The following is a 22,481-nucleotide window of genomic DNA, read 5'->3' as shown; positions in this document are numbered from 1 at the left end:
ACTATTAAATGTTTGAACAAAAATACCATAATGTGGCGAATCATTGATAAGTTCCTTACGAAGAGTTCTGTTGAAGGCTGAGAAATGATGCACATGCCCTGTTTACAGTCAGGTTTCTACATAAGGTGGGCCTTATTTAGTTCATTAAACATTTTTAAAGCCTGATATTGTCTCATTTTAAAAAAGCTGTTATAAAATGGGATGTATCTTTGAATTAAAAGCTTAACATGTTGATGTTTTCATTTCAAAATCTGGCTTGTTAAATTTTAGTGGGACTCTTCTTTCTTAAAATATAAGACACCGAGTTCATTGATCAAATCTGTTTGGCTTTCAAAAGGCAGGAAACTTGAAAGGTCAGTTTCTCTGTCATATGACAGGTGTTGTCCGTGGGCCAAATTTGGTCTAGTGCCTCTTTCTGTATAGCCTGTGAGGTTAAAAAAAGGTTTTTGCATGATAAAATGTTTGTAGAAAAAATAAAAAGAGAGTAGTATTTTGTGACGTGTGGAAATTAAATGAAACTCGAATTTCAGTGTGCGTAAAGTTTTACTGGGACCCAGCTGCATCCACTCGTTCACTGTACGAAGATACAGAAGGGCTGTCCTGTGCTACAGCAGCCGACTCGCGTCGTCACGGCGGTTTGTATGGGGTGCTCTGTTGCTTCGCACTGCTGCTTGGTGCACTCGGCATCGCAGCGATGCCCTTGCAGCTCTCCGGGATTGCAGGCACTGCACATACCACCCCTGTATGCGAGAAGGTATTTTTAAAGATAAAATATCTACGAGCTCATTACAGATCAGCATTGCCGGATGAACAGCATTATCTATTTTGATGGGAAATACTGTGAATCCTAATTAAGTGAAATGTTTTTATTTTTTGTTTATTTTTTTATTTGACAGAGAGAGACAACAGCAAGAGAGGGAACACAAGCAGGGGGAGTGGGAGAGGGAGAAGCAGGCTTATTCACGCCTCCAAAAGAACTCTGTTCCTCTCGTTAGTAGATCTTTATTACAAAGAAATGATACTCAGTTGTCATGTTTCAAATTTTACTGATAAAACATTAGTGAAAATTTGTTTTCTTTCTTGTTATCTGAGTACCTGAGTAATAGCCTTAATTTTCTTCTTGGCCTACAAATCCTAAAATACTTACTTTCGATCCTTTTCAGAAAAAGTTTGCTGACCTCTGTTATCTGGTGTTGTTAAAGCAGTGATTGCATTTGTGACTGAAAAGTGCTGATAATTTTGTTTGGTCATCACTCTTCTTTGGTCACATAACATCTTTGGAAGTTATTTTCTGCAGAATTACTTTAAATTATAATTGGCTGGTAGTTGTGTCATACAAAGATAGCACAATTGATCTATTTTATCAGGATCTTTGAGATTTTGATCAGTTGTTTGGGAGCTATAATTGTGCTTCAGGAACTCAACATATGCAAGGATAAGAAGCAGGGGCTGTCAGCCATAGTGAACCTGCCACCTTACTGATTTATCAGCAGTTAAACTCCTATCATTAGTAATTTGCTTAGCGGAATCTGGGTACCACACTTGGCTCTAGTTTATTTGTTCTCGACCTTAGTGGTACTTTAGAATAATTTGCAGGCTTTTGAAAATACCGGCTTCTGGGCCATACAGCAATTCAAATCAGAATGTTCTGGGGAGAAGGTGGAGGATGGTAGCATTGGACCAGTACCTAAAAGGTTCCCAGGTAAACATTAATTTTTGGTGAACACGTGTAGGCAAGTTCAGTCCTTTTTCTTCATGAGAAAAATGGGGTTAACAGATGCCTACCAAGAGTAGCTACTTAACTCGCTGTGAGAATTAAGTAATGTCATGAAATTACTGAAAAAACTATATGTATACTTTGTAGTTAAGATTTTTCTATAGAAGAATTGTATTTTTTTTTTTTTTGTATGTTTACCTGGACCCCGATTTCCTGGAGCCTTAGAAAACCCTGTCTATTGGCTTTAAGAGTCAAGTTGCATTTCTTCCTGTGACTTAGGGCAAGATTTGTAACCTCTTAATCTTAAAATTCTCTATCTTTAAAATGAAGATGCTAATAGTACCTACCTCATAGTGTTATGAGAATTCAATGAGCTAATGCCTTTAAAGTGCTTGTTAACAACCAGCAATGAGCAATCTGAAAAGGAAATTAAGAAAGCAATTCTATTTAAAACAACATGTAAAAGAATAAAATACTTAGGGATAAATTTAAAGAGGTAAAAGCCTTATATAATGAAAATTACAAAATATTTACACCTAAATAAATGGAAAGACCTGCATGTTCATGGGTTGGAAGACTTAATATTGATAAGATGTCAGTACTCTTCAAAGCAAGCTTTGGATTCAATGCAATCCCTATCAAATTTCAACAGCCTTTTTGCAGAAATGGAAAAGTCAGTATCAAATCATATGGAAATGTAGGGGGCCCCTAATAGCCAAAACAGTCTTGAAAAAGAAGAACAAAGTTGGAGCACTGACACCTTCTGATTTCAAAACTTAACACATAGCTACAGTCATCAAAATAGTGTGGTACTGGCATAAAGATATATAGACCAATGGGATAGAATTGAGAGTCCAGAAATAAACCTGTAGCAGTATGTATGGCGAGTTGATTTTAGAAAAGGATGCAAAATCCATTCAGTGGAGAAAGAAGTCTGTCTCTTCAATAAATGGTGCTGGGACAACTGGATTTCCACATGCAACAGAGTAACATTGGACCCCCTACCTCACATCATATACAAAAATGAAAATGGGTCCATGACCTAAATATAAGAACTAAAACTATAAAACTCTTAGAAAACATAGGAGGAAATTTTTATGACCTTGGGTTTGGCAATGAATTCTTACATTTGCGTGGACAACAATAACAAAAAAAACCTCAATTTAAAAATAGACACAGCATTTGAATAGACGTTTCATACAAATGGCCAGCAAGCACATGAAAAGAAGCTTAACATTATTAGTCATTAGGGAAATACAAATCAAACCCACAGTGAGATAATAGTCACCTACCAGGATGGCTATAATTTAAAACAAAACCCCAAAAAACTAGTGTCAGCAAGGATATGGAGAAATTGGAATCCTTATACATTGGTGGCAGGAGTCTAAAATGATTCAGACATTGTGGAAAATAGTTTGGTTGTTCCTCAAAAAGTTAAGCATAGATTTACCATGTAACCAGGCAATTCCATGGGTAGGTATATATTCAAAAGAATTGAAAATAGAAAATGAAACAATCCTTGTATGTCAGTGCTCATTGCAACATATTCACAGTAGCAAAAAGGAAGAGACAGATCCAAGTTACCAACACATGGTTGGATAAACAAAAGGTGATGTGTACATACAATGGAATGTTATTTGGCCATAAATTAGAGTTTACCAGAGGCTGAGGGAATTTGGGGGGATGGAGAGGTATTCCTTAATGGGTGGCGTTTGGGTTTGGGGTAATGAAAAAGTTTTAGAAAGATGGTAGTGATGGTTGCACAACATCAGTATAATTAATACACTGACCTGTACACTTAAAATTGGCTAAAATGGCCGATTTTACATTACATACATTTGACTCAGTTATGTTAAAAATGCTCATTAACATAATGTCTGACACGTAGTAAGTACTCAGTAAGAGCTAGCCATCATGTTAGTAACGTGTAAAAAACTTGAGGTATGAAGCCTTCTCACGCATGGAGGACTAGCTGCCACAAACTCTGTACTCTTAGAATTACCGTAAGGCAGCAGATTCAGAGCATTGAAGGAGGGGCAGCTTATTGTAGAGTGGGGGAGACACATGAGTTATTAAAAATTTAAAATAAAATAACAAAATATAGTTTTAAAAACAATTTAAGCATCAGTCAGAAATACCTTAGGATTCCCTTAGAACATCACTGTTTTGACAAGAGACAGGTAAAAAGGGATTTTGTTTAAAAGTAGTACTATGCTTAAAAAGATGCATAGTATCATATGTACATTTCTACCCAATTGAGTTACCCTTTTTTTTTTTTTTAAGGTTTGGCATTTAAAGAGTTTGCCTAGAAAATCAGGTTACGTGGAGTGCCTCATTCTACAAAAGTGTTGGATCTAAATGAAATGACTTTGTATTATAGGAGCATAAATTCTGCATTTAAATATTGAGAAAAGTGCCCAGCATTTGCTTATTTTTAATTTTCAGTCTTCTTTTCCAGGAAGATTCCTGATGTTACACCTGTTGTAAGTGATCAAAAACCATCTGTATCAAAATCTGGACGGAAGATTAAAGGAAGGGGCACAATTGTATGTGTGTTAAGACTTTTCTTTTTTTGAAATTACTTATCTAAGTAAGCAGTATAGGCAAAATCCTAGCTTTAATTTTAGGTACAATCCAAGATCTGTTCAAGGAGCTAGTTGTATTCTCCATAGGTATATGAAGATACTGCTATTAGATCAAAATTTATTGCTGCATTTTAAGTATCAAATGACATGTGAAACAGTGAGTGAATATGTTGAGAAATCTTAGTATGTTGAATAATCTAGGCTAATGAATTAATCATTAGGACTTTAAGAAAAAATCCCATTTCTTTTGTTGTCTTATATTGTCATGACATAACTTCATATCATCCTTTTGTACTTTAATCATTATTGCTTTTGAATGGCATCTGAGATTGGATTTTATACCTAACTCTGCCCTATAGCAGACTGTAATTGAGCAGTATTTTAAAAACAGTTATTCCTGTCTTTGTTTTTGAAGCGCTATCACACTCCTCCAAGATCAAGATCATGTTCTGAATCAGACGATGATGATAGCAGTGAAACTCCTCCTCATTGGAAAGAAGAAATGCAGAGATTAAGAGCATACAGACCACCTAGTGGAGAAAAATGGAGTAAAGGAGATAAGTAAGAGCTTTGAGTATAAGCACAATCCTGTGTCTACTATATTTTGAGTGTTAAGAGGCTAGAGACTTACTTCTGGACTTTTCATCAAAGACTTAACATTTAAAGTTCGACCGTGACCAAAGAGAATGCATTTGGGAATACTTGGCAAAAAGAGAGCTATTAAGTAGGAAGGCTGGTTGGCGTCAGGGTGCTTTTAAATCAGAATTCTGTCTTCCCTCACAAAACTATAAAGCTACTGAATCTCTCAAAGATATCTTGTACAATTTTAGAAATAATCAGGACCTAAAAATTATATAGCAGATTCTTTCCTAGCCAGGTCTCTTAGTCACTGATGAATGAATTGGTAGGTAGGAAAATCTGTACCTGGCATGTGGATTAACTTCTGACCCCACAGACTGTTGCTTCTTCAGAAGTGTACCCTTCTCTTACCCTCAGTAACACCCCACAGCAGAATATCTCTTGCAGAAATGGGGCTGGCTTCAGAATAGCTAGTGAAATGTACACCAGTGGGCCCCCTCTATAATTGTTCATGGTAGTAGTCTCTTCTCCTCTGTAAACGTCCAGTAGAATGGTTAGAAGTCGGAAGAGGGAACGTGTCTGCTATGTGAGAGTGATTTAGACACAGTGGTATAGAAAACTCTCGATTTTGAGCCCTGACATTACCCATTACCACTAAGATTGTAAAGACTGCATCTATTTTCATGTGCTTTTTCCTCAATTTCTGTAGGAAGTAATTTTAACTAAAACCTTAAGAGAAAGTCTTAATTATCTCTGTGAAGCTGAAATAAAATAATAGTCATGCTAGCTTCTTAAGAGACTTCTTCTTTAAAGTTCAGGCAGCTGTCCTGTATCTGCAGGGAATCAACAGAATTGTTTGGGAACTTGATTTGACTCTCCCTCAAAAATTGTTCCCGGAGGCAGAGGGTCATGAACATCCTAGCCAAGGAACTCAGTATATCAGCAGTGCTCTTGGTTTGGTTTGATTCAGAACTGTTTTTCTGTCAAATTTGAAATCTTTTGCTTAGTTAAAAAATCCTTTTTCAGTGAATCTGTTAGTAGACTAGTCAGTGTGTAGCTCTGAAATTATGAGGTCAAGATGAGGCCTGTCACCCCTTGATGTATCCTTCCTACTTGTGCTTAAAGTGTTGATGGAGTCAGTACTTTGTTCTTAACTAGGCTTTTGTCAATGCTTTTGTATTGACAACAAATGTGTTTTAAACTTAAAGCCTAGAAAACATGCTTGTAAATAACTGCATGCATACTGTATCCTTTTCAATAGATTAAGTGACCCCTGTTCAAGCCGATGGGATGAGAGAAGCTTGTCCCAGAGATCCAGATCGTGGTCCTATAATGGATATTATTCAGACCTTAGTACAGCAAGACACTCCGACGGTCACCATAAAAAACGCAGGAAAGAGAAAAAGGTTAAACATAAAAAGAAAGCTAAAAAGCAGAAACGTTGCAGAAGACACAAGCAGACCAAGAAGAGAAGGATTATTGTACCATCAGACATAGAATCCTCAAAATCTTCCACCCGACGAATGAAATCCTCTTGTGACAGAGAAAGGCGATCTCGTTCTTCCTCATTATCATCTCATCACTCATCAAAGAGGGACTGGTCTAAATCTGATAAGGGTGACCAGAGCTCTTCAACCCATTCCAGCAGAGACTCCTACAGATCTAAATCTCACTCGCAGTCTTATTCTAGAGGAAGCTCAAGATCAAGGACTCCATCAAAATCCTCATCACATTCTCGAAGTAGATCAAAATCCAGATCTACTTCCAAGTCAGGGCACCAAAGGACAGCATCAAAATCACCAAGACGAACAACCTCTCAGTTAAGTGAAAATAAACCAGTTAAAACGGAACCTTTGAGAGCAACAGTGCCACAAAATGAAAATGTCGTAGTACAACCAGTGGTAGCGGAAAATATTCCTGTAATACCATTGAGTGACAGTCCCCCTCCTTCAAGGTGGAAGCCGGGACAGAAGCCCTGGAAGCCCTCTTACGAGCGAATTCAGGAAATGAAAGCTAAAACAACCCATTTGCTGCCCCTCCAAAGCACTTACAGTTTAGCAAATATCAAAGACACTGGAAGTTCATCATCCTACCATAAAAGAGAAAAAAATTCAGAAAGTGATCGGAGTGCTTATTCAAAATACAGTGATAGAAGCTCAGAAAGTTCACCAAGGTCAAGGAGCAGATCTTCTAGGAGTAGATCTTATTCCAGATCATACACAAGGTCACGAAGTCTAGCTAGTTCACATTCAAGATCGAGGTCGGCCTCATCTAGATCTCATTCACGAAATAAATACAGTGATCGTTCACAATGTAGTAGATCATCGTCATACTCTTCTGTTAGCAGTGATGATGGAAGACGTGCCAAGAGAAAATTTAGATCCAATGGGAAAAAGAGTAACACTTCAAATAAGAGGCACAGCAGCAGCTCTGAGAAGAGACTTCGCAATAAATATGTGAAAAGCAGAGACAAGTCTTCGAGTCAGAGGAAGTATAGCGAAAGCAGGTCATCTTTAGATTATTCTTCGGACAGTGAACAGTCAAGTATTCAGGTTACACAGTCAGCCCAGGAAAAAGAGAGGCAAGTCCAAATGGAAATGAACAATAAGCAAGAGAAAAACAGAGATGAAGAGAAATCCAAGCCTGAACAGGAATGCCCTCGTTCAAAGAAAAGGGCCTTGAAAGAGAATCTTTCTGATCACCTTAGAAATGGCAGTAAGCCCAAAAGGAAGAATTATGCTGGGAGTAAATGGGACTCTGAGTCAAACTCTGAACGAGATGTAACTAAAAACAGTAAAAATATTTCCCGGCCATCTTCTGATAAGGAGGAAGGTGAAGCTACGTCAGATTCTGAGTCAGAATTTGGTGAAATTCACAGCAAAGCCAAACCCCCAACAAAGTCTTCGGCAGGTACTTCGTTGCCTGATGGTAATGGTGCTTGGAAATCAAGTAAGCAGCGGTCTTCAACCTCTGATTCCGACGGGTCCTATTCCAATTCAGAAAACATTAGAAGAAAGGCACGGAAGCACAAACACGGGTCAAAGGAAAATCTTAGACGGGAACAGACCAAAAAAGCAAAGGAGAAACTGAAAGGGAAAAAAGACAAAAAGCACAAGGCTCCAAAACGAAAACAGGCATTTCACTGGCAGCCTCCACTGGAATTTGGTGAGGAGGAGGAGGAGGAGACTAGTGAGAAACAAGTTACTCAAGAGGCAAAAGAGAAAAAACAAGTTTCTGAAAATAGTGAAACCATGAAAGAAAACATTTCGCATACTGAGAAGTCCTGCGAAGAGGGCGGCCTTTCAGGTAAATGTAATCCCATCATGACTTCATCAGATACTGGGCAGCCTACTAAAGAGGATAGTAAACAGGGTGCTTCTCCCACAGCTTTCAGTCCTGACGAACGGGGAGCCGCTTCTCCCTCCAGCATTCAGCATATTGCAGAAAGGGCCCCAAGCGGAGTGGAGGATGTGCTGCAGACAGATGACAACATGGAGATTTGCACTCCTGATAGGAGTTCCCCAGCCAAGGAGGCATCCCCTGTAGGAAATTCAAGGCTTGCCACCCCAGACGTAAGCGTTGTTCTACAACAGGATATGCACCCAGAGCATCCTGAGACAGAGGAGGGAAAACAGGAAAGCAAAACGATGGGGGATGTGGGGCAGCGGGACAGCAGCCCTGCTAGCCTGGCGAGCACCGTAGAAAGCGCCGTGAAGAGAGAGGCGGCTGAGAAGAGCCAGATGGGCCTCCTGGATAACAAATGGAAGCCTCTGCAAGGGGTGGGGAACCTGGCAGCACCGACGGCCCCCGCGGCCAGCGCTGCAGAGGTGAAGGTGTTGACTGCTGCTCCTGAGGTGAAGCCACAAGGCTTGAGGATAGAAATTAAAAGCAAAAATAAAGTTCGGCCTGGGTCTCTCTTTGATGAAGTAAGAAAGACGGCACGCTTAAACCGGAGGCCAAGGAATCAGGAGAGTTCAAGTGATGAGCAGACACCTAGTCGGGATGGAGATAGCCAGTCCCGGAGTCCAAGCAGATCTCGAAGTAAATCTGAAACCAAATCTAGACACAGAACACGGTCTGTCTCCTACAGTCACTCAAGAAGTCGATCGCGAAGTTCCACATCATCTTACCGGTGAGCAATGTCGTCTCTTTCCTTCCCTCCCCCCCCCCCCCCGCCCCAGCCCAAAGGAGAGTCTTTTAGTGTTTATCTTGGAAGAACACCAGAATTAGAGACAAGATCACTATTTCCAAATATCTGGAAGGGAATAAGGGGAAGTCTCATGCTGTGTGACTAAGAGAGCCAATTGTGAGGACATAGGAAGTGGGGATTTTAGGCGAAGAAATGTGGGCTCAATGTCAAAAACTATTACTTGTCGGTTAAAGCTCTCTGGCGGTAGACATGAGTTGCCATGATAGGTGGCAAGTCTCTCTCTTTAACGGTGTGACGCTGCTCTCCCACCTCTCAGTGATGCCTTAGAAGGAAATCCTGAATTTACAAAATTATGTAGGATTTAGAGATCATTAATCTCTAACCCTCCGTTTTACGCAAGTGGAAGGTGGGGGCCAGAGAGGCCAAGTTAACCTTCCCAAGACCTGCATCGAGTTGATCTTTATTCAGGGGTTAGCGGGGAGGGGCATGGTAAAAATTTATTTATTTTGGTTCAGGTTGCATCTAAGTTTTGTCATCAGCATAGACTGGATTGTGCAGAGAATGAGAATTTTTATAAAATCAGTGATGGTGATATGAAGTTAATAAGTAATTTGTATTCCTTTTTTTTCCTTGTAAATATTTCATGGTTTTACCTCACTATCTCTTACTTGCTCATATCCCTTAGTATATTGTGCTTGCTTTTCATCACTTGAGCCTAAAATATAGTAAAAATCTTTGGGATTTTTCCCCCCCTTTCTAGCTATTTATCTTCCCTTTCTCACCCAGATTTCTTTAAAAATAGGAAACAGCATTTGCCATCTGTAATAACTGTTTCCCATTTACTCTTTAGTTGCTTGTAGTCTGTCTTCTGCGCCTTCCCTCCCCATTTTCCTAAAAGGGCTATTTTCAGGTACTTCGCAGGAGCGCCAGGGCATGTTTTCAGTCCTTTTGGCCCTCCTGGAACCTGCTGCTAGCTCTCTTTGTCCTTCTCAGACCATTCCATGTTTGTGTTGCGTGCTCTTTTTCCTCCTCCTGCCCTGAATCCCAGCAGGCCCAGAGAGCTGGTGAATCCTGGCCTTTTCTCTCTAGGTTCATATTCCTAGATGCAGCACAGTTGAGCTAGTTCAGCCCCCCTCTCTGCTTAACGTCTGCCTTCCATTCGTGCTCTGACAGTTCTGAGCTGCTGGTGATGCCGGCCACTCTCATTTAGCTTCCTACCGCTGCCATTGGGGTGGGTGGCATTTCATGTGATAAATGAAGATGGGGTTAGAAAGCCTAAGGAATTTGCTTCAAGTTATGTAGCTAATGGGTAGTAGACCAGACAGCTAACCTTGCCTCCCGGTTTTGGTTACTCACCTGGCCGTGACTCCCCTACTAGGCTGTGAACTCACTGAAGTCTGGGACTATTTTCTACTCATCTTTCTGTTACCTCACAGAATCTGCTCTACAATTGTTTGTCGAGTAAATGACTAGAATCTTACTAGAACATAATGTGTTCATTCTCTTGTAGATATACTGGAAGCAGATCATGTCTTCTAAAACATAAGTACATAGTAAATAAAATAAAACCTTTGAAGATGTTACATAAGTAGCCTAGACATAGGGATATCCTTCTGTCCTAAATGACAGGTAGAAAGTTGGGGGAGAGGAGTGGGGAGCCAAGTGAATGCAGAGGGGCAGAATTGTACTACTTAAATTCCTTGTTTTATTAAATACTAAGTAGATTTAAAAGAATTAAATGATTAGATATAAATAAATAATTTAAAATGTCATTTAGATTTAAAAAAATAGAGCTTTGACATACCTGATATATCCCTACTACTCAGTGCCACCCTACTTTCTCTCTTCTCTTCTAGAATTAAACATTATTATAAACTTTTTTTGTAGTTTTGGTTTTTCTTTTTCTTTTTTTTTTTTTTAAAGATTTTATTTATTTATTTATTTGACAGAAAGAGAGAGACACAGGGAGAGAGGGAACACAAGCAGGGGCAGTGGGAGAGGGAGAAGCAGGGTTCCCGCTGAGCAGGGAGCCCAGTGCGGGGCTCGATCCCAGGACCCTGGGTCCATGACCTGAGCCGAAGGCAGACACTTAACCAGCTGAGCCACCCAGGCGGGCCTTTGTTGTTGTTCTTTAGTTTTGCCACAGATAGTTTTATTTGTATACAGTGTTTTTGCATGTCTTTGGACAAAATCTTTGCACATGTGCACACCTGCACACCTGTTCTATCTGCATTTTTCACTCAACACTATGTTCCGGGAGGTGTCTCTGTTGATGTAAGTAGCTGTACTCCATTTTCCTACTGGAGAATGTTACTGAATTTCTCTGCCCTCCCCCACCCCCATTCTGTCATTAGTGGAGCTTTGGATTCTTTCTTCTTCTGGTCTTACAAGTAGGACTCCAGTGAAGACACCTTTACCAGCCTTTTCTGGTTTATTTCATTCTGTTCAATTAAAACCCTCATTAGCCGTCACTGTCAAACCCACTATGAAGAGTTTGTGAACGACATTTCCTTGCTGTGTTCTCCCCTTCCTATCCTACTAGTAATCATTTGAACAGCATGGTGAGTTAACATAATTCTATTTTTTCACTCTCAATTGTAGATCAAGAAGCTATTCTAGAAGTCGGAGCAGAGGATGGTACAGCAGAGGCCACACAAGAAGCCGGAGCAGCTCCTACCGCAGTTACAAAAGTCATAGGTGAGTGTGGGAACCCCACCCTGCCATGTGGTCTTCATCCTGTCTGCTTTTCAAAGCCTGCACAGGTGGAGTGGGGGAGCTTTTGAGAAGAATCCTGTCATTGCTGAATACCGGACAGGCCTATCATCTAGTTGTTTCTTTCTAGGAACTGTCATATTCTCACTGGCTATCCTCAAGATGTGATCTTATCAGAGTGAGGAAAGAGAAGCAATAGAAATCTTTTAAAAAGGCCCTGCCCACTATCTCCCCACCCCCCCACCTCCAGTATATCTTCCTTGACCTCAGTTCACATCTGCAGTCACCTCTTGGCTTGGGTAAGGGATTGGGATGGGAGGACTGATTTGTTAGTAGGGGGCCACAGGATGGAGCATGTCGGGGGGGGTGACCCCAGGTTTGTATTTCTCCCAGCTTCATCAAACGCTCTTTTGCCTCTGAGGTATTTTCCACTGCTGCAGCTTCATTTTACCTACAGGTGTCTTACCTGTGCAGACTTCCCCTCCCCACCCAGTTAGAACCTCCCCAGTGACTTTGCTATGTGCACCTCATAGAAGAACAAAAGTTAATCAGAACGAAATCCAACATGCTTTTGAAAAAATCCAACATACTTTTGGTAAATGAAATAAATACACCTACTGGATTTCATTGTGTTTTTTTCTTGATGGGCAAATAGAAGTCTAGATTTTTGATATAACCTGTCCTGAGCCACAAAATGATGGTCCCTCATGTGATTCCTATTAGGACATCCAGCAGGAGCAGATCCAGGAGCAGCTCGTACGACCCCCATAGTCGGTCCAGGTACGGACAGGGGGTGGGAACCACCTGTGGGGGCAGAATTGAAAGGCCTTGTTTAATAAAACCCTTCATTCCCTTTTAAAAAGTGTTGTAGTCTATTGAAAAATTTAAACACATGTATTTGTCTCATGAAATCATCTCCTAACGACATGAGGTTTTTTTTGACAGCTTTTATCTGTTGGCCCATTGTACTCTGGTGTCAGAGTAACAATTGATGTCCAGTTGTAATGGCAGGTATTTATTGAATATAATTGCCGAAGATCCACCAGATTCAGTCAGACTAAGTCAGTGTTAACTTTGTGATATTTTTCAATGCAGAAAAGAAATGAACATTTTTCTGTTTCATGCGGTAAGTCTCACTGGGGCACTTGTTAAATGTCTCCAGTACTTGCTGTGCAAATGTGTCCTCACACAGTCATAGAGTGCCCATGTCCTCAGAGAACACTGAAGAGATCGTAAGAAGAAACGGAAGCCTGTGAGTCTTGGAGTGGGGGAATTAAGTGTGTGTGGTTGCCGTTGAAGCAGGTCCTGCACTTACGATAGCTACTACAGCAGGAGTCGGAGTCGCAGCAGAAGCCAGAGGAGTGACAGTTACCGCCGAGGCAGAAGGTACAGCAGGCGATCCAGGTGGGTCTCCCTCCTTCAGGTCACTGCAAGGTACTGTGGGCACTTGGTGTGGGAGGTGACAGATGGCTCGTAGAAGAGAAAGCGTAATCTTTCGAGGTCAGAAATATTTCTTCCTGTTGAGTTTCAGCAACCCACAGGCATCTACTAAAGGTGGCTTTTGTATTAAGGGTTGTTGGGTCAGGTCTGTTGGTTATTGTTAATGTTTGAATCTAAAATGGATTCTGTAATATTTACATACTCTTGGACAAACAGTTTCTTTGGAAGGAGTAAAGAGAGAAGGCCACCCAGACCATGTCCCACTCCTTTAAATAGGGCTACTTGCTAAAAATAGCAAAACCAATTTATTAGTTTTTTAAATTAAAAAACAAAAGTATACTAAAATGTCATCATTTGCTTCAACAGCAGGGTTGAGGTTTATATCATCAATTTTAGTAAAAGTATATTTTTATGCATTACAGATATTTATAGATGTTACATTTTATATAACCTATTTGGGCTGGTACTGCCAAAGTCTTAATGGTGACTTTTTGTAATGTCCCTTTCCTGGTCGCTTTTGGTCTTACCCTCCCCCATCCATTGCAGCTACAGTCAGTGATCCTTGTCTAATATCAGTGTGATCTAGACACTTCCCTTGTTTGAAACTGTTGAAGGGCTCCCTACTGCCCAGAGGGGCAGGTCCAGCCTCTTCAGCATCCCATGGAAGGCCTTTCCGCCTGCCAGCTTCAGCTGGGGCTTTTCTGTCTTCCCTCCTTTAGTGTGCTAGAACCCGTCCTTCTGCCTGGAGATGGCCACTTCCCACCTACCTACCCTATAGGTCTCAGCTGCAACCCACTGCCCCAGGGGGCCGTGCTGACTGATAACCCTGAGTTACACCACCCCCGCCTCCCCACAGTGTGCCCTGTTTGCCTTGTCCACTATTCTGTGTGGTCCTTGAGCCCCAGGAAGCTATACTTGGTCTGCCGTGTATGTCCCTAGCATCTAGCAAAGGGACTGGCTCCCTGAATACTTTTCAGAATAGCTGGTGACCATTGCCAGGGCCTCTTGACGCAGTGCCCCAGTGGTCCCGTCCGTGTCCTCCTCACTTCACCCCTCATGGGGTCCCCATTTTGGTTTCCATATTTTTAATGAAACTCTTCATGTACCTTTTTTTATCGCTTGCTTCCTCAGTCTAATTAAATATTGACGTTCATTTTGGGTAACATGGAAAATTATTCTGCTCATTTGCATGAGTGGATTTCAAGTAATATCCCAAGATGCGATGTTTCTTTATCTTAATCTTGATATTACTGCTGTGTGTCATTTAAAACATCTTTGAAAAGTCTACACTGTTGCCACCCTCAGGACCCCACTCATCCACCCAGTGTGGTATGCCACATCAGTATTGCTTTCAAGCCACTCGTATCAAAAAAGAAGCTTCAAGAGGAATTGAGAGGGTTGAAGTTAAAAGGTGTCTGTATGTTTCTTTTGTTACACAGGAGTTGTAGATCCTATGGCTCTGACAGTGAAAGTGACCGAAGTTACTCTCATCACCGGAGCCCCAGTGAAAGCAGCACATATAGTTGAAAATGTCCCCTTTTTTGATACAAATTATATCTTATTTGTAAATATCTGGTAACTTAAAAGTTTAAGAAACTTAATGGCAGTCTGTTCTATTTCAATGTTAGAAATAAGTTTCGAAAATAGGCACTTAATTGTTATTGCCCATTTACATGTGCACAGAATTTAAAATACAGATATGTCTCCTAAAAATATTTTTATGCCACATTTTACAGTAGCCAACTTTGGGAATGAATTTCATTTTCTTGAATCAAGAAATCATGAAATTTAAGTATAATTTGCAATATTATTTTAGACAGATTCTTTCTTTCCATCTCATGTATTCCTTAGAATACAGATTCTTTTTGCCCGTTTTTCAGGTTTTAGCATATATGCTGCCAAGCCCAGAACTGTGAAGAACTGTTAAAGGTGGCCAAATATTTATATACCAATTACACTGTCTTATGCATATGTGCTCTTAGAAACAAACCACCCAGAATCGATACCGATGGTAGCCAGGAGTCTTAAGGCAGTGGCTCTGGAGTTCTTAACTCATTCCTTCCTTCTTGGTGGTCTCAGAGGGTCAGGAAAGTGGTCATCATACAGCCCACGGTCTGTATTACTCCAGGCTGGCGGGTGAGGTTAGGAAGAATAAATCAGCCTTAACTATAAATACCTGCACTGTCTCTAAGGCCCTAATGTTTTTTGTGCTTTTTAATAAATGCTATCAGAAGTTTAGATTGTAAAAAACAATTCTGTTCCGGTTCATGTTTGGGTGCTCGGTACCTTTTGGTGCCTCTTCAAGTATACTTTACATTAGAATCTCATAGGAGAGAGAGAAGTGATTTTTTTTTTTTTTTTTTTAATTCGCTGGCACCAGGCATGGTTCCTTCTGGGCTATATTCACTTTAAGTATCTGGAGGGTTTCTCTCAAGCTCAGGTGTGGCTTGGGGCCTCCCCTGGAGCAGGCAGGATTGGCACAGAGGGTCGTGTGGCCCCTCGGGGTTGCTGCACATAACTGGCACTCATGCCTCTGAGAGAGCGGATTGAAAAGTAGAATTCAGGGTACCGCCAGACCTCACTGCCACATCCCGGAGACATTTTGGAGGGCTTTCAAGTCTTTCGGGTAAGGGAGCTCTACCACAGTAGCGGCTGAGCTGTTCTAAGCACCAGCACGTTTGTCTTCTTTCCGCTGTGATCCACTCTGACTCCGTGAAGCTCGCACGACATGATAAGTCCAGGGGAAGAGGGGTGTACAGGACTGCACAGATGACACGTTTTCAGTTTCAGGTGGTTCCTCCAAAAATGGTTTGACCTGTAAAAACTGGTGTTTTTTGGTTTTGGGGTTTTTTTAATCTTTGAGTTATTCCCCCAAGTGTACTTAATCACCTTAGTGCCAGTTTAAGCCAGTTGTGCAGAAGAAATTCATATTGGATGTTTGATGTGGAACTCTGCTCCACCCTACCCAGGCCTTGCTTGGGGTACTTGGGAAGTGGGAAAGAGCCCTCAGTTGGAGGGATCTGACAACCCTTGATGGGCGGAGGGGTGACCTTGGATATATTAAAACCATCACCCATAAAAGGTTCATAAACAGGGTTAAATGGTCAGCTATTTGCCAGGTTGACAGACGAGAGTACATTAGGAAAACAGGACCCAAGTCAAACAGATGTACTTCCTAGTGAATACAGAACAATGCATGATTCATATGAAGGGTTTTCAAAAGTTGCCTGTAACACTCCGTGAAAAAAAACCTACATTCAGAACTCAAAACAGAAACTGCCAAATCTAATTAGGTTAAGAAAAGTTACCCTTGGACAATGTATTCGTTTTCTACTGCTATGTAACAAATTACCCCACACTTAGCAGCTTAAAACAACACCCATTTCTTAGCTCACAGTTCTGTAGCTTGTGAGTCTGGCACAGTATGGCTGGATTCTCTGCTCAGGGTCTCAACAAAGCTGAAATCAAGGGTCAGCAGGGCAGCATTCTTTTATGGAGGCTCTGGGGAAGAATCTACTTCCAAGTTCATTTGGTTCCTTGCTGGTTGTCAGCCGGAGGCTTCTCCCTCAGCTCCTGGAGGCTGCTCTCATAGGTGCAGACTCCTTGGATTGGGGCACAAAGTGAGGGGTGCGGGTGGGGCAGGCCGTTTTAGAACCCTGCCTACTCCACACAATAACTGCCCACTGCTGGTGGGGGGGAGTTTTCATCCCAAAAAAGGTGGGCCCTGGAAGCCTCGATTGTTTCCTCCATGGAAAAGAACAGCCCTCAGCCGCAGCATTCAATTGTGTTTACTGAATGAACTACAGAAATAGCTTTTCTGCCTAGAGGGGATTGTTCTGTATTTTAAGTTATTTTTTAATAAAATTTAATTATGTATTGTGCTTCTTAATAGAAAATGTATTATTGGACTGTTTTTGTAACGTCTTGTTTACTGCAAATGAAACATGATATAGATGGTATTGTTCAAACCTGTAGAAAATACTTTTGTACATATTGGCAATGTCTAATTTGTATACACTTCATTTCAATGTTCCTAAAACTTGAAAGGGGGACCTTGTAGAAATTAAAATATATACTTAGTCTAAATCGGTGCCTGTTTCATCTGTCTTTACTCATCTAGACTTTGGATCTTTCTGAAATGGAAAAAGGAACCATTGCGTCCCTTTGCTGACCCAGCCAGTAAAGAGACTTCATCTCGGCAGCTCATTTTCATCCTTTCGCTGAATGTTAGTGGTGGGGCATGAGGTGGAGCTGGAGGGAACCTCAGGCAGAGATCGATATGTTCACCTCCCCAGGGAAGCACTGATGGTGCTTGGTCTCTCTTCCCCTGCAAACTCCGGATTTCCTCCCGGCTTTGTCGTCACTCTTCGGAGGTGACCTGCATACAGATGTCTTTGCTGAGGAAGGAGTAGGTCCCATCTCATCTGGGAGCTGCTGCCTAGGGACGGCGCACTTAACCAGCTGTACCACCGACAGCCTCCACACTTCCCTCCCTGACATTCACTGGGCACATAGCACTTGCTCCTAGAGAGAACGTTCTTGGTGATATTTTTAGTGTCCACATGAGAATTTGCAGGGCAAGTACAATTAACTTTGTTCTCCTCAGAACTCAGAGGAATTTGTGTTTTCTTCGTGAATACAACATAACCTCTCTCAGACTTGTAGAGATTCAGTTTTCAGAATTAACAGTAGACCCCCAAGTCAGAATCCCTGACAATAGTCAGATCTAGGTGCACTAAAATTTAAAGAAAATTACAGCCTTTTTGCTGTAGGGAACTCCCCGAGTGAGGTTCCTTTTTAGTGAGCTCCAGCATTTCGTTCACATTCTGATAATGATCGCTTTGGTCAACTGGGCAGTACTGGAGGGAAATATGTCAAGGACTTTGGTCTTCGCTGTTCTGAATTAGCTGGGCATTAAATAAGAGCTAAGAGAATTCAAGAAAAATGCCCCTATCACAAGTGACCATGAACACTGGCTTGGCATCACTGTTGGGAAGGGAGAGGAAGCTGTAGTTGGCGTAGAGAGAAACTTGCCATGCTAGTGATGGCAAATTAGCTGGCCAGGTGAGGCCTGGAAGCCAAGCTTCACACACTGGAAGAGCCTGAACTGGAGGGCTGGTGTCTAGAAAGAAGTCCCAGGAGGGACTTGTGATAGCATGAGTTGGGACGCAAGCTGAGAGGAATCCTGCTGGGCAGGAAGAAGTCCTTGGATGCTCTAGAGGCGGCAGGCAGCCTCAGGCGTCGGAGAGATCAGGGGTAGGAGTGGGGTATTCTGGAAGAACAGGGCACCTGCTTGTCTCGGGACAGACCCTGGGCAACTCTAGTCAGTGGCCGATGTGTGTGCGAGGCAGGGGCAGCGCACTGCCATGACACAAAGGGGCAGGAGGCTTTAATGATCCGCTTAAAGGTTTCGGTAGAGGGTAGAGACAGTGCTGCCTTGCCCCTTTCCCCTCTCCTCCCTGTGAATCACCAGGCCTCGGTGGGGCTGTGCCAAGCTTGAGGCCAAGTACTTCTGCCTCTTGGAGACCCTGGGTGCACCATTCACAGCTCCACAGGCTAGCCTGAGGACTGTTTGGTCTCAACCGGCCTAGAGCCCTGAGAAAATTGGTAAAAAAGGAGTGACCTGGGGCTGCAACAGAGACACCTGCATTCTGCATCTGGACGCCTGAGCCTGAGCCTCTGACTGCTCATGTGTAGTAAGAGGACTTGGACTGCCCGTTGCTTGGCTTACAAACCCTGAAAGAGGGTGTGAACACCTGGCGCAACTGGACATGGAAATCAGTGGTGCCCATCCCTTCCCAGTCTCGCCTCCCAGAGGGCCTACAGGGGGCGGAGGCATGGTTACCCAGGTCCTCCTGCAACCAGCATCTCTACCGGCAGGCCAGGTTCCCAGAGAAAGGCTGAGAAGAACCCCACTAGGCTCAATGCCTATGGCCTAATTTGATTTTATGTTGAATTAAGGACCTCTATGAGCAATTATTCTATGGTACAGTCCTTAGGGGGTTTGAGCCAGAGCCATACTGCCTGGGTTCAAGTTCTACTCTGTCAGTTCCTAGTCTGGGTAACTAGATAAATTGTTTGACCTTTATAATTCAGCTCCTCATCTGAAAATCTGGGATACCAAGGCCTCCCTCTCAGAAGTAGTGAGAATTAAATGCTTAGAACCAAGCACACATCAAAGCTCCAGGGACGCCAGCCCCTGGGATTGCCTCCAGGAGGAGGGTAGGAGCCCACAGGTTTCATGTGGAGGACCAGGCTCAAACACAAATGAAAAGCCCAGGGTCCCTCAAACCAAAAGGCTGGGAGAGGATCCTGGAAGCTTCTGGTGAGGCCTCGAATGCCAAGGCCATGACGTTTACACAGCAGGAGGGAACTGGGCAACCCGCTGGTTTGAATTAGGCCCCCGCCCCCCAGCAGCTGTAGCCTATTAGTGTGGGGCTCGGTGGTGGCGGAACACAGGAGCAACACCCCCAACTCCACACCCAGAGCTCTATGCTCCCCAACCCTGCAGGGCCCTGGGTCAGCCCCTAGCGGGTAGCTTGAACCCTACCATCCCACTGACTTCAGGCTGTGTTGTTCCCTCCCGTTCTCTGGTACTGCCCGCCTAGGGAGACTGAGGCCTGCACTCATGCTCGGGCTCGCACGCGCACACACACCCCTGGGCTGTTTGTTCTTTCCAGGCTCAGTAGGGGAGAGTCTGGTGTCCCCAAGCAAGCCTGGGAACTGCCCTGGCAAGGCTTGGGTCTGTTTCTCCTCCTTGCCACAGGAGAGAAACGGGGCTGATGCTTCAGGAAGTTGTGAGAATACCTATGAGCTGGCCTCTCAAGGTAGGGGCATGGCTTTGCTGAGCTTGTCGGAAGGATCATCCAGCTCTGCACCTGTCTCCACAAACTCCTGGATTACCCATGGGGCCTGGGATTCTGGCCTGGGATCCTACGCCCTAATAACCCAGTCCTACCCTACCCACTCCAGAAAGCCTGCCTTGATCAACCTTGAAGTGAAGCTCCCAGGGCAGGGCCCTCTCCAAAGCCAAGCAATTTTGAGCAATTTTGCCATCCCTATCCAGCCCCTCACTCCCACCTGACAAGAACCTTGACTCTACCACATCGAATCGCCTCTAGTTCCCTGCAGATGCTCTCCTGTCTCCACTCTCCTGGCCCTTGCAGGTGCCATTCTCTGCCTGGAGTACCCCTCTTCTCCCTCTGCTCTAGTTAATGTTAACTCAACTTTCAGGCCTCAGCTGTGAGCTTTGAGCCCACCATACTGGGCTCTTCAAACAGCCCCGTCCTGCCTGGTGTGATGTGACCCAAGTGCCAGTAGCCTCTCCCAGAGTGGCCTCTGTTCCCGGGCTCCCCTAATAGATGGGCTAGAGACCAGAGAAGCAAGAGGGGGAACAGCTGTGCTCTTCAGGGAGACAGACCCCTATTCCCTCTCTTCTCACTCCAACCTCCAGCCCCTCCTTGGCTTGACTGCTGCAGCCAAGGCCAATCCCAAGGAGGCCAGTAGCCCTACCTTGGTTACTTAATGCTGGCCACGCCCCCTTGCCAAGCCTTGGCTGGAAGTGGGCCCAGGAGTGTCCCGTGCAGTCCTTTCTGCCAGGCTCCTCCTAGCCCTCGCGGCAGGGGGGGGGAGGGGGGGCACCCTCTCCCAACCTCTCCTTTCCCCAGCTCTCAACACTGGTGACTGGCTGCGTGATTTGTCCTTCTCCAGGCCTCACTGTGTCCAACTAATGGTACGCAATCCTTCCCTCGCCACCTCCCAGCTCACTGCAAGGATCCACTGAGTCAGATGAGGTGGGCTGGAACGGAGGACGAGGCAGAAAGCAGCACTGAGGTGACCCGCTGGTCAGGCATGCTGGCCACTCTGGCCTGGCCTCAGCCTGAGGCCTCCAGGAGCCGCACCGGCTGTCTGTGTGCACTCACCATGGCCACGGAGGTGCAGGATGGCAGGATGTCTGCAGTGGCCACCTCTGGGGGCATGTCCCCGGCTGCGCCCCCACTCTCCTCCCATGCCCTTATCCACCAGGGGCTCTCCCCACACTCCATCTAGCTCTGCGTATTCCTCCCCTTCGTCTTGGCACTCTTTTGGTCACCGCCATCTGTGCCCCTGAGATGTCTTCTCCCTGGCCCTGGGGGTCAGGAGGCCCTCGCTATCTTACAGGACAGACCACCAGACTTTCTGATGGTGCCTGCCTGGGATCTTCACCTCTGTTCCATTTCCTCCCCTGGCACCCAGAACCAAGTCACTCTGAGCAGGCCCCAGAGCCCCTGCCCTCTCATGAGGAAGGTGGCATACCCAGGGGCGGGGGCTGCTGTGTAAGGACAGGGCCCGCGTGCGGGGAGAGGTGTGGGTACCCCGGGGATGAGGGCACTATCAGAGGGAGCGAGGATGGGGCAGAGGCCAGCTTGGGGTGGGGGTGGGGGCGCAGGAGGGCATCGGAATGCTGACATGGGCCACATGAGAGGCCCACAGAGGCCCCCTCTCCACCCTGCTGCCCGCTCAACCCTTGCAGCCTCCTGCCAGCCCAGCTAGCCCCCTGCCCCCACAGGTGCCCATGCCAGAGCAGCATTCCGCAGGCCGGGCGGCCTCTCCCCAGCAGAGGCTGAGCGGGGAGGCTACTCAGCAGTGGTCCGGTCAGCCGGCTGAGGGGCATGGTGGGGCCCGGGCCTCTGGCCCCCCGACTCCTCTCATCTTGCCTGTTCCGGGGCCTGGGCCGGTCACCTTAAAGGCCTGGTCGCTGCAGCTGTGGTCTGGGTTCTGGTATCTCCTGCCCTAGGGCGGGCGTGGGCAGCCAGAGGAGGCCACCAGGTAGGTGTGGGTCACCCAGCACGGAGCAAAATGAGCCCTGGGCTGTCCTGGGGTAGGGCGGGGCGGGGCGGGCTAGCTAGAGATCCCAGACTCACCCTCAGGTCAAAGCAGCCCAGGCCAGAGGGTGGGGGTGGTGAGCGAGGCTAGGGTCCGGGGGATCGGTCTCTCAGGGAAGCGGGTGGAAGGCTTTCTGCAGCTGGTTGGGGAGTGGGCTCGCCCAGCTTCCCGATTTCACGGCCGCCTCCTACTCCGACCCCGCCTCTGTGGCGCAGCTGGAAGGCACCGAGATTAGACTCTGGGACGAACTTCCCGGCAGAAAGGGGGCTCGGCGCGGGACAGTGAGGCCGGGGCCCATCCGCTGGGATGGCAGCGGTGGGGCCTGGCTGGGGGCCCCGGCTGCCCGAGGCAGAGCGGGCTGCACTGGGACCGCGCACACCACGCGTGTCCGCGCCCCCCGCCGGCACGCAGGGCGGCCTGGCCCTTTAAGCGT

The 22,481-nt window shown here is 44.9% G+C and overlaps 1 protein-coding gene and 1 long non-coding RNA gene across 6 annotated transcripts in view; one reads left to right on the top strand and one right to left on the bottom strand.

Annotated features, from left to right (window-relative positions):
- The window catches only part of NKTR (natural killer cell triggering receptor), a 53,670-nt gene extending 36,401 nt beyond the window's left edge, over positions 1-17,269 (top strand). For 4 of the 5 annotated variants that reach the window (XM_025883511.2, XM_073901302.1, XM_025883529.2 and 1 more), the window contains 7 exons: positions 4,176-4,263; positions 4,718-4,863; positions 6,143-9,013; positions 11,633-11,728; positions 12,467-12,523; positions 13,043-13,147; positions 14,623-17,269. In XM_025883511.2, coding sequence (XP_025739296.1) covers positions 4,176-4,263; positions 4,718-4,863; positions 6,143-9,013; positions 11,633-11,728; positions 12,467-12,523; positions 13,043-13,147; positions 14,623-14,710 — 3,451 coding nt within the window. In that variant the 3' untranslated portion in view covers positions 14,711-17,269. The remainder of the gene's footprint in view (positions 1-4,175; positions 4,264-4,717; positions 4,864-6,142; positions 9,014-11,632; positions 11,729-12,466; positions 12,524-13,042; positions 13,148-14,622) is intronic. The other variant, XM_025883522.2, reaches the window with a different exon arrangement.
- On the bottom strand, positions 604-22,474 carry LOC141374208 (uncharacterized). Its single transcript, XR_012380925.1, has 3 exons — positions 22,087-22,474; positions 2,065-2,134; positions 604-740 (listed from the first exon to the last, which is right to left on the bottom strand). It is a non-coding gene; the product is annotated as an uncharacterized lncRNA (long non-coding RNA).
- Positions 22,475-22,481: the final 7 nt, after the last annotated feature.

The sequence above is a fragment of the Callorhinus ursinus genome, unplaced genomic scaffold, assembly GCF_003265705.2.
Source record: "Callorhinus ursinus isolate GAN/ISIS: 27379988/994484 unplaced genomic scaffold, GSC_fseal_2.0 scaffold1, whole genome shotgun sequence".
Lineage (NCBI taxonomy): Eukaryota > Metazoa > Chordata > Mammalia > Carnivora > Otariidae > Callorhinus > Callorhinus ursinus.
Note: the sequence above shows the minus strand (reverse complement) of the source record. Positions and strands in the feature narration are given on the sequence as shown.